At 42.9% G+C, this 15,651-nt stretch overlaps 1 protein-coding gene across 1 annotated transcript; it reads right to left on the minus strand.

Moving 5' to 3' along the window:
• Nucleotides 1-4,025: 4,025 nt before the first annotated feature.
• DHRS9 (dehydrogenase/reductase 9) lies at nt 4,026-12,506 on the minus strand. The gene is made up of 4 exons (XM_070956920.1): nt 12,158-12,506; nt 7,118-7,376; nt 5,602-5,765; nt 4,026-4,252 (listed from the first exon to the last, which is right to left on the minus strand). Exons 1-4 carry the CDS (start codon nt 12,474-12,476, stop codon nt 4,026-4,028), a joined length of 969 nt encoding a protein of 322 aa, XP_070813021.1. The 5' UTR covers nt 12,477-12,506.
• Nucleotides 12,507-15,651: the final 3,145 nt, after the last annotated feature.

Below are 15,651 nucleotides of genomic sequence, written 5' to 3' on the forward strand. Positions count from 1 at the left end.
TCTTGATCAATAACTGAAAAATAAATATAGCAGAGATTCAGTGCCTTTGCCATACAGACTTAGAAATATTAATAGCAAGATTTTGCTTTCTTTTGTTCAATCATGTCTGATTCTTGGACGCTGCCTGGACAAATCCCTGCAATTTTCTTCACAAGGTTTTTCAAAAATGGTTTACCATTGCTCCTTCCTAGGGCTGAGACGGTACCTAGTCACCCAGGGGCCTTTGCGTCCAAGGTGGGACTAGAATTCACAGTCTCCTGGTTTCTAGCCTAATGTTTTAACCACTACACCAAACTGACTCTCAATAGCAAAGTAAGCAAATCAGCCTCTTCTTATTGGTCCCACCCTCAGCCTGTCACATTTGAAAAACATTCTGGATATCAAATCTGAAATGATCCTAGGTTCAGGGCAACACATGGGAAGCAAATGCATACTCACCAAGAACGGTAATTGCTCTTTGTTCAAATGCTAACAATAAATACAACAAGTAACAAACACTATTGAAATCAGTGATGGATTGCTCCCGGTTCTGTCCGGTTCTTTAGAACCAGTAGAAAAAGTGGTGGGAGGCTCCGCCACCCACCCGGATGCCATAATTGACGATCTGTAGAAGCTTCCTGCGCTCCCGTTGCGAACTGGTAGTAAAGGTAAGTAGAACTCACCCGATTGAAATGCGTATGACACAATGTACACAATAAATGAATTGTGCCTAAAAATCACATACAATATTATAAGGATGTGCCTGGGCAATTACATGCACCCTGACAGTGTGGACTTTCCCCCCCAGAACTGAAGTGGAGATGAAGAAAGGATCTCTTTTCCTCAGGATCCTATCCTTCTCAAGAACTTCATATGTCTCCTTCAGCTACCTTGTGCAAATTAAAACTCAGCTCTTCAATATTCTCTGGAGTGCTAAAACGTGCAAGGCACAGAATGACCTATGTGGAATTTCACCACTTCTAAACCCATGTACCTTTGATGTTATCTTTTAATGACCCTGGCTGTAATCCCTTACATCAGGGTGGAGTCGGGGCAACGGAGTGGAGCTGAGTGTTCACTGGCCGGATGCCCTTCCTGTCGCCAATGCAGAGTTCACAGCAGATAATTACTCATTGTGCCCAAAGACAGAAATATCTGCCCCTACCTAGGATTGAACTCACAGCCTCCCGATTGTGAGGCGAGAGCTCCACCTCTAGGCCACTGCACCACTCATAAACCCATGTTTCTTTGATCAACCAGTTAAATTCAAGAAAAGGTTCTAAGTAGCATGTCCCCATGGCATGCTATAATTTGTTCTTCTGATGGATATTCTTATTATGTGGCTAGGAAAGATAAATGGACAATTCAAGCTACAAATTGTTCTATCATACCCCCTTATTCACTTTCTACATAAGAAATATGATAGCTATGTTAGATTCAGGATGTTGGTCCATCTATCTGTTGAGCACTATCAACTGACCGTCTTTCGTTGACCATGTTGAAGCATGAGTCAAGAGTATCCTTTTATACAAGAAAAATTAACTTCTTTCCAACTCACTGGGAGAGCCAAATGGCAAGAATGATGGTGTCTCCCTTGCTTTCAGGAGTAGGCCATCCCGCAGGAGTAGGCCTCATCCAGCTCTTATTTAGGGACAATATGATTCTAGTGGTTGTTTTTTTTTAACACTGTGATTCACAGAGGTGATGCAGAGGTGAGAAGCAAGCTTAGGTTACTGCTGTTGTGATATGTTTGCAGTGCTTCCTGAAAGGGCTTGAAGGGATTCAAGAAATATGAAATGCTAAATCACGGCTTATTTTACCCACCAATCTTTTGAACATGCCACAAGTAGTTAAGATCACACTACATGCTAAATTAAAAACAAATCACAGTCTAGTTTGGAGTAATAGATAAATGCAGTCCCTATCTTCACTGAGCCACAGAACTAGTTTGAATGTTTTTAATTCAAAGAAGCCTGAACAGAATTTTCTTGCTTTCGCAGCTCAAGAGTGCAAAGCAAATTCAAGTTTAACAAGTTTTGCTCGTTAAAGGTTCCCCTCACACATAATGTGCTAGTCGTTCCCAACTCTAGGGGGCAGTGCTCATTTCCGTTTCAAAGCCAAAGAGCCAGCACTGTCCGAAGACGTCTCCATGGTCATGTGGCCGGCATGACTAAACGCCAAAGGCACATGGAATGTTGTTACCTTCCCACCAAAGGTGGTTCTTATTTTTTCTACTTGCATTTTTTACGTGCTTTTGAACTGCTAAGATGGCAGAAGCTGGGACAAGTAAAGGGAGCTCACCCCATTACGCTGCACTAGGGATTCCAAACGCTGAACTGCTGACCTTTTGATCAACAAACTCAGTGTCTTAGCCACTGAGTTACCGCGTCCTTCATTTGCTCATTAGACATATGCAATGACTGCATCATAGGAAGGGGCTCTGCAGCACGCCCAATTGTTTGCAAAATCTGTTATTGCCCATGCCAAGGGACATTGTGTCTCTGATCCCTTATCTGGAAAGATGCTTAAACTTGAGATTTTTCGGCGTGTGTTCAGTCGTGGCTCTGAGTTCACCCATTATGGGGCTCTCGAGATATCGCTGAACTTCTATTCCCAACAACTTCAGCCAGTAGGCCTGTAATCTGGAACGCCTGGCGTCAATATCCAGTTTCTGTTTTATAAAGGCATGAGGCTGAATCAAGCCAGCATTCAACTGAATGGCTTCCTAATGTTTTAGAAGATGCTTCACTTGAACCAGGGCAGCAGGGGGACGGTCCTAACCATGGAGGCTGAACCGAGAGGGAAGGTACACACAGGAAGCAAGATTTCTCAGTCTTCAGATATTTGAAGGAAAAAATTCCTCACTAAAGAGAGGCATTCCCTTACATCAGAGGTCTTCAAACTTGGCAGCTTTAAGACTTGTGGACTTCAACTCCCAGAATTCTCCAGCCAGCTATCAACTCTGGGAGTTGAAGTACACAAGTCTTAAAGCTGCCAAGTTTGAAGAACTCTGCCTTACATGCTCATGGGCATTACAAGTAGTCCTCGACTTACAACTGTTGATTTAATGACTGTTCAAAGTTACAACAGCACTGAAAAAAGTGACTTATGACCATTTTTCACAGTTGCAACTTGCTGTGATCAAAATCCAGATGCTTGGCAACTGGTTTATATTTATGACAGCTGCTGTGTCCTAGGCTCATGTTTGGCCACCTTCCGTCAAGCTAAGTCAAATTCACTTAACAACCAGGTTACTAACTCAAGAACTGCAGTGATTTGCTTAACAACCATGTCAAGAAAGGTCATAAAATGGGTCAAAACTCACTTAACAAATGTCTCACTTAACAGCAGAAATTTTGGGCTCAATTGTGGTTGTAAATCAAGGACTATCTGTATATTTTTCAATTGTTCCTTGGATTAGTCTCTTGACCTCTGGGCAAATTCCAATAATCTGAGAATTCAATCCTCTGCAAAGATCTTAAACTGCTACTATGTAGGTCTCTCTCCCTCTCCTGCCCTCCTTCTCTGTCTCTCTCTCTCTCTCACACACACACACATATAAAGGGTGAAAAGGGATTTTGTTTTGCTTCTGTAGCGCTCTTGCAAATCACCAATTTTTGCAAAGCACATAGTTAGTACTTTTAACTGCCTTTGTGTTTTGTTTTCCTTCTAATGAGCTCTTAAAATACACAATTAGTTCACTGTCCTGTGATAGCAGAGTTTTCCAAGTTTTGACTGATCGATTGCCTAAGATGTGCTTTTGTCAGCAAATGCTAGTTCAGCCTTAACAACCACCAGACAATACAGAGCATATTATTGTCTTAATGTCAGCAAGAAATGGGATCGCCCACACTATTGGATGTTTGTTTGCCTGAACATTGGAGTATTTATCTTCATTATTTAAGCAAGCACAGCTTTTGAAGCCTGTACGTGAATTGGTACTTTGTTACTGGGTAACAAACAATTGTCACCGATTAGTCAGTTCTTGTCCTGAGCCAACAGGTTGGGGTTCCCTTGGAAATGCTAAGGAAACAAAGGAGGAGATCTTATTCTGAGTTGGGATTAAATAGCTTAACTTTGTTCTTCATGAGCATGTAGTCCTGGATACAGGTGGGCAACTTTGAGAGAGGAATCCACAAGAATTTAGCATCTGTGCCTACGGTGTAATAAGCCTTTGGATGTTTGCTCATTAGGGCATGTTCCATGCACCTCACAACCAGTGACAGGTCTGAATTCTGGCACAGCTTGACTAATTTTTCTTTCTTTATTGCGTCTAGGGAAAGAAGAAAAGGGAGAGGAGAATATTTTCAGTAACAGGATTCAAGACTCTTGATTAAGTAGTTTGGTTATGATTCTTAACTTATAAAGCTGTAAAGAGAAATTGAATTGGATTGTGACATTAAGTTCATACAGATACATACAGTACTAATAGAGCTAACAAGATCTGACAGATTAGCGTATGGTTTTGTCCTCTTAATCTACAAAGAATACTGATAGTATGATCAGGCAAGAGGGAGAGAGAGACAATTTTTACACTTCACACACACATACACAAATTGGCTCATTTCTTGCAGCTGAGGAAAATGACTGATGCTGTATTTAGGCAGGGCCCTCACTAGTGATTTATAGCATCTTCTGGCGACATCCAACTACAGTTGTGCTGATACTACAATCATAAGAATAGGGTTATACTGAGGCAATGATGACAGATGACAGTACTGTAGAAGATGATGTGAATTATTACAAAACTGGCCTTAGTGACAGTTAAGGAAAGGCAGTGAGCATCTAGATAAGGAGTGGGGAACTATTGGCCCTTTTATGACTTGTGGACTTCAACTCCCAGAATTCCTGAGCCAGCCAGGAAGTCATAAAAGGGCCATAATTCCCCACTCCCAATCTAGATAATTTTGAAGCCTGGAATTCATGGAGCTGAAGTCCACAATTCTGAAATCACTAAGAAAGCTGAAAAAGACTACTTTAGAAAAATACGGAGTGCCCACAGAACCTGTGGCAATAACTATCTACATGGTGGCGCATTGGTTAGAATACAGTACTGCAGACTACTTCTGCTGACTGCCATCTGCCTGCAATTTGGCAGTTCGAATCTCACCAGGCTCAAGGTTGACTCAGCCTTCCATCCCTCCGAGGTGGGTAAAATGAGGACCCAGATTGTTGGGGGCAAAATGCTGACTCTGTAAACCGCTTAGAGAGGGCTGTAAAGCACTGTGAAGTGGAATATAAGTCTAAGTGCTATTGCTATTGCTACATGGCCAGCCTGCTATTCAAAATGTAAGCCATTTTTAAAATAAAAATAGCTTGCCATGAGTAGCCTCAACCTAGATGCTAGTGATGACCCTGCTACTGCTCCCTCCATGAAGGTGGATTGTGGGGTTCTGGAACTTGGTGCTGAGTTAACCATCAAACAAAAGGAAGTGTTAGGATAGCGTTTTGGAGGCTAAGAGGAGACCATGGCGAAGGGAATCTCCCCATGGATAAAATGGAAAGAGGGCTTTAAATGCTCACTGCATCAAAGACACCAGCTGAACCAAGATAGGTCAGATTCCCCTGAAATCTGATGGCTCCAGAGTTTCTTTAGGGCCTTGAAATCCTTTCATAGCTTACCTTCCTTGAGGTAATGTTCACCATACTGCCGTTGGATGATGGAAGGAAGGCTATTCCAAATGGCCACTTTTTCTTTTACGACCCGGACTCTATCAGAGAGAGCTGTTTTGAACAAGCCAGGTTGAATACAGGACACTTTCACTCCAAAGGGCTTCATATCCTGTCTGCAAAACAGGAAAAGATGTCAACAGTAATTCAATAACTTACACTAGAAGAACTTTTCAGAGACAGAAAGTATTGTTGAATTTGGTAACACCACACACCCATTTTATGGTCTGTTTCTGTTGCTCCCCTTTGGGAGGAGGTTTTGAAGTATTTCTAGTAGGACTACAAGATTTTGTAACAGCTTTGTTCCCTATGCCATCCATCTGGTAAACTCGCAAGATTCGTTTCTCTCACCATGTACATGTATACATCAGAGGTGGGTTTCAGCAGGTTCTGACCAGTTCTGGAGAACCAGTAGTGGAAATTTTGAGCAGTTCGGAGAACCAGTAGTAAAAATTCTGACTGGCCCCGCCCCCATCTATTCTCTACCTCCCAAGTCCCAGCTGATTGGGAGGAAATGGGGATTTTGCAGTATCCTTCCCCTGCCACGCCCACCAAGCCATGCCCACAGAACCGGGAGTAAAAAATTTTGAAACCCACCACTGGTACACATCCGAACTAGACTGTGTTGTTTTTCTGTGTCATATATTATATATGGGTACATACATATATACATACATATTTATTTATTTATTGTGTCATGTTTATATAGTGTATATTGGAGATGGTGACCCTTTGAGAGGTATATGCAACAAAATTTCATTTTAATGAACCCTCAAAACGACTTCAGCCATGCTTACTTAACCATGGCAGTATGCCAATTAATGTACATTCAAAGTGACAATAAAGTTATTATTCTATTCTATTCTATTCTATTCTATCCTATCCTATCCTATCCTATCCTATCCTATCCTATCCTATCCTATCCTATCCTATCCTGTGATTAAATAGCTATTAAAAGTCACGAGCTTTTAATGAGCAGGAGATCAGATGACGGGAACTGCAGAAAACCTATGCTTTTTACTAATATTTGTCTTTCAAAAAAAAATGTGCTACAAGACTCTAGATTTGCATAATCTAGATCAGCATATACATAGTTTCCTTTTACAACGTCTACTGCTGATTGCACCAAGGCACCTTAGACGTTTGTTAATATTTAAAACTTTCCCTTCCTCCTTGGGACAAGTACCTAGGAAAAGCCATTTTCTTTCCAAAAATCCAACCGATTTCAGGGGGAAAACAATCCTCTTCCCAAGCCAGACTTTTCCTGTCCTCATTCTTCCTTTTGCCATTACTTTACAAGTAAGAGAAGGTTTAATGTATGTTAAAGCCTTGGCTCGCTTGCAGTGAACCATGTATAGATGAGTCATTCATAAAGTGGAATGATCGGATACGATGCTGACATTAGAGCCCACTGAGACTGGATTGAATCTTAGGCATGATGAATCTTATTCAGCGACGTCTGCCTTACCTTAAATTGTTGGTAAAGGCTTCTGCTCCGTATTTGGATGGACAATAACCCCCTGAACATATTGCCAGAATACCACCAACACTGGTTACGTTTACTATTCTTCCTTTGGCTTTCTTCACCAACGGAAGCATGTTTAATGTAACGTTTATGAGGCCAATCAGGTTGATTTCAATGGGAGCTCTAAAGTGCTCAATCCTCAGCCAATCGGTGGGGGCTGATGGTCCCATGACACCAGCATTATTGATAAGGCCCCAGAGACCTGCAAAGAAAGAAAGGGGGAAAAAAAAAACCTCACAAAAAGTATCATATCTGAATATAATAAATAATGTTCCGTCCATTATGAAAAGCGTTAAGAAAGTGGATGCACACACAGACATACAACGTTGCTGCAATCATAATCCAGGTACGTTGAGTTTTATCCTTAAACGGACATAACTGAACTAGAAAACTGAAAATCACATTCTCGGAAGAGCATTGCAGAAAGCTGCCATAATAAGTGATGTTTTGGGTCCGTATAGCCAGTTATCCCTTGCATTAACTGGCAAAGGCTTGCCACAATTTTTATAGCCCTTCCTGGAGATGTCATTGATTGATTCCAGAGGCAAAGCAAAATCTCTGTCACTACTGTTTATCCTGAACAATAGATTAAGGGAAGATGCCCGAGATTGAAGGGCTGTTAGGCAGAGGATAGATTGCAGAGATATTTTTTCAGACAGCTAGAACTAAGACATGGAAGAGGGAGAGAAGCTAGCTAAACATTAGGAGGAACTGCCCAATGATGCAAGTTGCTTGGCAGTAAAAATATTGACTCTTTCTTGCCAGCGCAATTCCCAAAGTGCTTTCTGGATATCATTTAAATCAGTGTTTTTCTACCTCAGCAACTTTAAGATGGGCGGACTTCAACTCCCAGAATTCCGCAGCCAGCATAGGAATGCTGGGAGTTGAGGTCCGCCCATCTTAAAGTTGCTGAGGTAGAGAAACATTGATTTAAGATATTGGTGTTAACCTTTAAACATCCCTCAACAGCTTAGAATCTAAACATAAGAGAAATTACCTATGTAATTTTTGACTTTCCCAGATATCATGATATATATATAGGACAGAGGTGTGTTTTTTTTTTTGTTTTTTTTTGAAGATGCCTCATTTACTGGTCATATACTCGCTATTAGCCTTCAGCAGATAAGAACAGTTAAGATATTTTACTGGGGTTTTAATTTTTTCATTCTGTTAAATTTTATTTTACATCTTTATTATTCCAATTATTCCATAAATGGAAAAGTGGGATAAATTGAATACAATACTCAGAAGTAAGTCCTGCTATGTTCATGCCTTATTATCATTGAATTATTTAATCAATTTATATGGCTGCCCAAATTGAAACAGCAATTCTGGGTGGCTAAGAAAGGATTAAAACTGTAATATAATTAAACAAACATAAATATACCTAATTGATATGTTATCCCTTTTCTATCATCTTTAAAGCATGAACTTAAAGAGAGAGGAAGAGAGGGAGGGGCAATTATTTCTTGAATATAAGGAGATAGCTACAAAATATGGCAGATTGTTGGCAATATGTAAGCCATTATTCTTATGCCCATTTTACAGAACCGCCACTTCAACTAAATGGGTTTTGCTTAATGGAGTTTCAGTTGCACTGCCAGGCTGAAGCATAGCAAAATACAGAAACATATCCCAGAAGCATCTTGTTTGTAGAGGGGGTCCATTTTAAAATTCCCTATGGATTGGCACAGGATAGCTGCTGCTGCCACATATTGTCAGAAAACTGGCCAACAAAAGCCCTACCTCAGCCTTTCTTGGGGGAAAGTCCAACAAAAGCAGCAAAATAAGTTCCATCAGCTTACTCCCTCCTGTGCTCCACTTCCTACCCTGTTTCCCCCAAAAAAGTCTTTGTCCGAGGGAGACCACTGTTCCTCAGATAGCCGGATGTGAGTCCCTTTTTGTGAAGTGGGGCCGTGGGGTACAGATGGGTTTGCTGATTACGTACCTGGCTCCCTGCCACGTGGCAGCGACCCTGCCCGAGCTACTCGACGTCATTGCCGGGGTGGTGGTTGATACCCCCAGACTTATTGTCATGGGGGATTTCAACCTTCTGTCTGCAGGTGAGGCGTCAGAGGTGGCCCAGGAGTTCATGGCTTCCATGACGGCCATGGACCTGACCCAGTTAGTTCAAGGCCCAACTCACATAGGGGGACACACTCTGGATCTGATTTTTGTCTCTGGTCAGTGGTTGAATGATCTTGGTAGAGGGGACCTAGACATCAAACCCTTGTCATGGACAGATCATTCGCTCCTTCACTTGGACTTTCCTACCGCTTCCCCCCATCGCAGGGACACGGAACCGACCAGATGGTTCCGTCCCAGGCGCCTGATGGACCCCAAAAGGTTCCTGACGGAGCTTGGGCCGTTTCCTGAGACTCTGGCACACGACTCGACTGAAGAGCTGGTGGCTGCCTGGGAGAGTGCGGCCGCCAGAGCTTTGGACCGCGTCGTGCCTTTGCAGCCTCTGACCCGATGCCGATCTCAATTGGCTCCTTGGTTCTCTGAGGAGCTGAGAGAGATGAAGCGTCGGAAAAGACGCCTAGAGAGCATTTGGAGGACTAGTCAATCCGATTCCGACCGGACACAGGTGAGGTCTTATATCAAGACCTACCTAGTGGCGATAAAAGCGGCAAAATCTAACCATTTTTCCGCTCTTATCGCATCTGCAGAGAACCGCCCAGCCGCCCTGTTTAGGGTGACCCACTCCCTTCTTCAGGGGGGAGTGCGGGAAGATCCCTTGCAGGGTCGTGCTGAGGATTTTGTGCAATTCCTGCATGATAAAGTCGCTCGGATTCGGGAGGGCTTGGACTCCGATTGGATGTGTCCAGGGGAGGAGATGAGGGCAGGTCTTGAGAATATTATCTGGGAGGAGTTTGATCCTGTGGCTCCCGAGGATGTGGACAGGGTTCTGGGTAAGATTAGTGCCGCCACGTGTTTATTGGACCCGTGTCCCTCCTGGTTGGTACTGGCCTCCCAGGAGGTTACACGAGGCTGGCTCCAGGGAATTATAAGTGCTTCTCTGAGTGAGGGTGCCTTTCCTGCCGCCTTGAAAGAGGCGGTAGTGAGGCCCCTCCTCAAGAAGCCTTCCCTGGACCCGGCTGAATTAGCTAACTACCGTCCAGTCTCCAATCTTCGTTTTGTGGCAAAAGTTGTTGAGAGCGTGGTGGCACGACAGCTTCCCCGGCACCTGGATGAAGCTATCTATCTGGACCCGTGCCAGTCGGGCTTCAGGCAGGGGTACAGCACTGAAACGGCATTGGTCGCGTTGGTGGATGATCTCTGGAGGGCTCGGGACAGGGGCTGCTCCTCCATCCTAGTCCTATTAGATCTCTCAGTGGCTTTTGATACCATCGACCATGGTATCATGCTGCAGCGGTTGAGAGGGTTAGGAATAGAGGGCACCGTTCTGCGGTGGTTCTCCTCCTTCCTCTTCGACCGCTCACAGTTCGTGTTGACAGGGGGGCAGAAGTCGACCTCGAGGCACCTCGCATGGGGAGTGCCGCAAGGGTCGGTCCTCTCGCCCCTTCTGTTCAACATTTATGTGAAGCCACTGGGCGAGATCATCCGTGGTTTTGGGGTGAAGTGTCATCTGTACGCTGATGATACTCAGCTGTACATCTCCACCCCTGACCACCCCAACGATGCCCTTGAAGTGATGTCTCACTGCCTGGAGGCCGTGCGGGTCTGGATGGGGAGGAACAGGCTCAGACTCAACCCTTCCAAGACTGAGTGGCTGTGGCTTCCGGCGTCCCGATATAGTCAGCAGGTGCCATCGCTGACTATTGGGGGTGAATCCTTGCCCCCCACGGAGAGGGCTCGCAATCTGGGTGTCCTCCTGGATGCACGGCTGTTTTTAGAAGAGCATATGACGGCCGTGGCCAGGGGGGCCTTTTATCAGGTTTGCCTGATTCGCCAGTTGCAGCCCTTTCTGGACCGGGACGCCTTGCGCACGGTCACTCACGCCCTTGTCACCTCCCGGCTGGACTATTGTAATGCTCTCTACATGGGGCTCCCCTTGAAGAGCACTCGGAGGCTCCAGCTAGTCCAGAATGCAGCCGCACGGGTGGTTATGGGCGCAACCCGTTGCGCCCACATGACACCCCTCCTACGCGAGCTGCACTGGCTCCCAGTGGTCTTCCGGGTGCAATTCAAGGTGCTGGTTACCACCTTTAAAGCGCTCCATGGCATAGGACCCGGGTACCTTCGAGACCGACTTCTACCACCAATAGCCTCCCACCGGCCAGTTCGCTCCCACAGAGGGCCTCCTCAGGGTGCCATCGGCCAAGTTATGTCGGCTGGCGACACCCAGGGGGAGGGCCTTCTCTGTGGGTGCCCCAGCCCTGTGGAATGAACTGCCCCCGGAAATACGTAAGATCTCCGACCTCCGGGTATTTCGTTGCGCACTAAAGACCCTGTTGTTCCGCCAGGCTGGGCTATCAACATAACATTTTTAAATTGGGTTTTAAATTTCTGGGGTTTTAAAATTTAGCCGAATTTATTTAATAATTTTAAACTATTTTAACTGATGTTGTTTTGTGTTTTTAATAGGCTGTACACCGCCCTGAGTCCTTCGGGAGAAGGGCGGTATAGAAATAAAATTATTATTATTATTATTATTATTATTATTATTATTATTATTATTATTATTATTATTATTATTATTATTATTATTATTAAAATAAGACATCCCCTGACAATAAGCCCAATCGGGCTTTTGAGCGCATGGCAATAAGGCCAAGCACTTATTTCAGGGTTCAAAAAAATATAAGACAGGGTCTTATTTTCGGGGAAACACAGTATCATTCCCAACCAGTATGGACTTTGACATACCAGTAATTGGGAACCAGCGGATGAAAACAAAGTTTCCCTCTTGTTCATAACCCCATTAATATCCATCCCACAAAAGAGCGGAGGCTCACTTCTCAACTCTCTATTTAGTAGGCAGAGAGAAACATTCAGCAACAGGACTTAATTGCTTACCCCGTTGTCCTACTTCTTTCTTAACTTGTTCTGCTACTTGCTTGATGTTTTCTGAGTTTGTCACATCCAGCTGCATTGTTTGGAGGTTAGCCGACGATTCCTCTTTCAGCTCCTTTGCCCCCTTTTCAGTTAGGCAACCAGCAATCACTTGAAATCCTCGCCTATCAAAGGTCATAGCTGCCAGTTTCCCAAATCCAGAGTCACAACCAGTGATGAATATGTATTTCCCTTGGGGATCCACGTCATCTAAATTCTCCCCATCTCTCCATCTCCACCATATAAAGATGACGATTAACCACAGGACCAAATGGTACCACATGCTAAAATTGTACTCGTCACTTTCCTCCTGAAATAAATATGAAAACAAAATTGTCCCAGGCGTTAAATTCATGTCTTTCCCTTGACCGTCCACTTCCATAAATGAATAAATATGAAGAGAGGACCATTATTTGAGAGGCAGTAACTTTTTGCATAAAAAATACAATTAGCTACTATCTTTATTGTGATAATTTAAAATGAGACCACAGGCCACACAAGGATTACTTTACCAGGCAAGTAAAAAGCAGCAAGTGGAGAAAAAGTCTTCAAATCTGAAAAAACACGCTTGATACTATAGTGATGAGTTACACTACACAAATCGACATAATAATCTGAATGTTGTTCATGATTAATGGAGGAATATGATTTTGAACCAGCCTGTGCTGATCCACTCTGCTCATCTGCTCTATTAGCTATATTAATATTACTACTTTGTGGTTCAGTTCAGGCCTACAAAATTTTCTCCAATGATCTTCCAAGCAGTGCCACACATTGCACTATGCTGTAACATGGACTGTTGGCTTGTGGCATAAACACAGACAATGTCATTTAGAGTGTCATAAAATCTCAACTAACTCTGGGCTTATTATTCAGTAAATCATGTTTAAGCAAAGCAGACCTTAACATAATATGCAAGCATGTGTTGGATCTATTCTGTTCTTCTAATCCATGTCCTGGACTAATCCACCTGTAGTATATCTGAAGGCACAAAGTCATTGTCAGTCATTATCTAATTCACACACAGCACTCTGTGAGAAAAACATCACAAATAGGAAGCTAAGCTAGGTTGGAGAAAGAATTTATTACGCAGTGTTTCCTGGGGATTTCGCAAAGGAACTTTAGTTCAATGATTTACCTATCTTTACTCAAGGCCGTGGTTCTACATAGTTCCTAGGCAACTGTTAATCTGGACTTTGTTCTTCTCATTTGACCCTGATTTCATAACAATCGTGAATATGGACTTACTAGAAAACTAAATAATGATGTATTTCAATAACCAACCCTGCTCAGGAATTTTTACTCTATAGGTAAAAAGGTAGGTAAACACCTAGGAGACATCTTTCAGCACTAGTTCTTAAAACCATCTTTTTATGCTGAAGAATTGTTTTCTCAGCAAGGAACAAGACTTTCCTTGTTCCCTTTGTAAACAGAATAAACTATCACCATTATGGTACCCAAAAATCATCCCCGAGAGGATTCTCAGGGCCCGATGTGAGGGAAGAACAAAAAAAGATGTAAGAAAAATATTCATCTTTTAACACTTACCTCAGCCATGTTGAGCTGTGATTTCGATAACGGGGTGCCTATTTAGTGTGCTTTGTCTGAACCAAGAAGCTGTGTGCTTGTCTTATCAGTTTACTTCCTATTCTCTGAAGAACCCATCTTAAAAGCAGGATATTGCAGTAATCGTGTTGCAGAACAGAACTGGTGGATGTGTTTGTCTTTTAATAATTCTGTTCACACCGATGTTGTTGAACCGGTTAACCTAAGGGTGCAATAGTTACAGAACACGTATTATTTGTTTGGTAAGATCACACAAAAGCTGTAAGCCGAATTTTATTTAGAAACTTTTTTCTAAACATTTTTTCATTCTTAGAAACAGGAAATTGGTATAAGACCTATTACTTTCTATTTTAAATAAACAAATTAACATTCTACCCAACATATCAGTTGTATCACAAATTATACAAATGGTTTATGTACCACATTTCTACACAGCCTTTTAATTTAAAAAAAATGTTCCCAATATTATATTTCTGCAATTAAAATATTGAGTTAAAAATAAAATAAAACTGAGAATCATTTAGAATACAAAACAATAGATTAAAATGATTAGATCTCTGTTATGGTTCCTTCGAGTATATTTGGTTACAGCTTCACCACAGCAAGTGTGTTCTTTCCCCATGTTAGCTTAGCATGGTGAAAGTTACTGAAAGTATCTAGAGGGTTTTAGGCTGATGAAGGCCAGCATGAAAAAACTCTCTTTTTACGACCCTGTAATCCCTTAATTCGGGGTAGAGTCAGGGTGAAAATGAGCATTTACTGGCTGGATGCCCTTCTTGACACCATGCGGAGTTTGCGGCAGATATATTTTTTTGTACCTTAGGAGAGAAACATCTGTCGCTACCTAGGATTGAACTCTCAACCTTGCGAGTGGGAGGTGAACATCTTCATCACTAGGCCACCACGCCACTCTGATGAAGGCAAGCACTATAGGACTTAAATAATTAAGGCAAGTTTCTTGGCTTCATTACATCATCACATTTGAAGAGACAGATAGATTTGTATGTACAGTACAACAGACTTTGCCTTTCTTTTGCCTTAGAGAGGAAAGAAAGAAATATAGGAGTGGCAGGAATTACAATAAAACCCACCATGGCACTCCTACACTCTGGTGCCATAACATTTCTAAAGTAAAAGAAAGAAATGACAACAGAAACTTTTTTTCCCCTGAAAACAACTACAGCAACTTGTTTTTCTGAGTTCCTGTTCCCATGCCTCTGGGAGTTTTATTTACATATCAACAGGAAGTTCATTAAACAGTAACTCCTTTTTCCTTGCCTTGTTGTATTTAACAATCTTCGGGTTTTGCATTATTAATTTATGAAAGTGCACCCATAGGTCTTGAAGAAATGTATTTGGTTTGACAGCATTGTGGGCAGCAAAGGGATTTACATAAAATATTTTAATTATTTTAAGAATAATTGAACAGAACTCTTCCTTCCTTCCTTTTTCTTTCATTCTGTAGAAAAGCCGGCATAATATCACTGGCTTGCTATGTACATCTATGGCCATGCTCTCTCAAAGAATGCTCACAAGTCCTAGATGTTGTGACACTAATATCAGGTGAAAATCTAATTCTCTCCCTTTGTGTTTAAAGGACAGCTTCACATGCTTGTTCAGATTTTGGAAAGGGCTGAACAGTTAGATCTATAATTCCTTTAGATCAGTGGTCCCCAACCCCCGGTCCGCGGACCGGTGCCGGGCCGTGGAGTACCTGGCACCGGGCCGCGCAGCGGCCGGGGGACATGAACGCTGCAGCGCAAAGGCTCCTGGGCCGTGCGCAAAAGCTCCTGCGCGCGCTCAGCGGGCCACGGTAAAATTATCAAAGGCTGATTGGTCCGCGGCGATAAAAAGGTTGGGGACCACTGCTTTAGATTATTATGAGCTCTCTG

This window comes from Pituophis catenifer, unplaced genomic scaffold (genome assembly GCF_029215685.1).
Source record: "Pituophis catenifer annectens isolate HBS135680 unplaced genomic scaffold, rPitCat1.0.hap2 SCAF_1, whole genome shotgun sequence".
Classification (NCBI taxonomy): Eukaryota; Metazoa; Chordata; class Lepidosauria; order Squamata; family Colubridae; genus Pituophis; species Pituophis catenifer.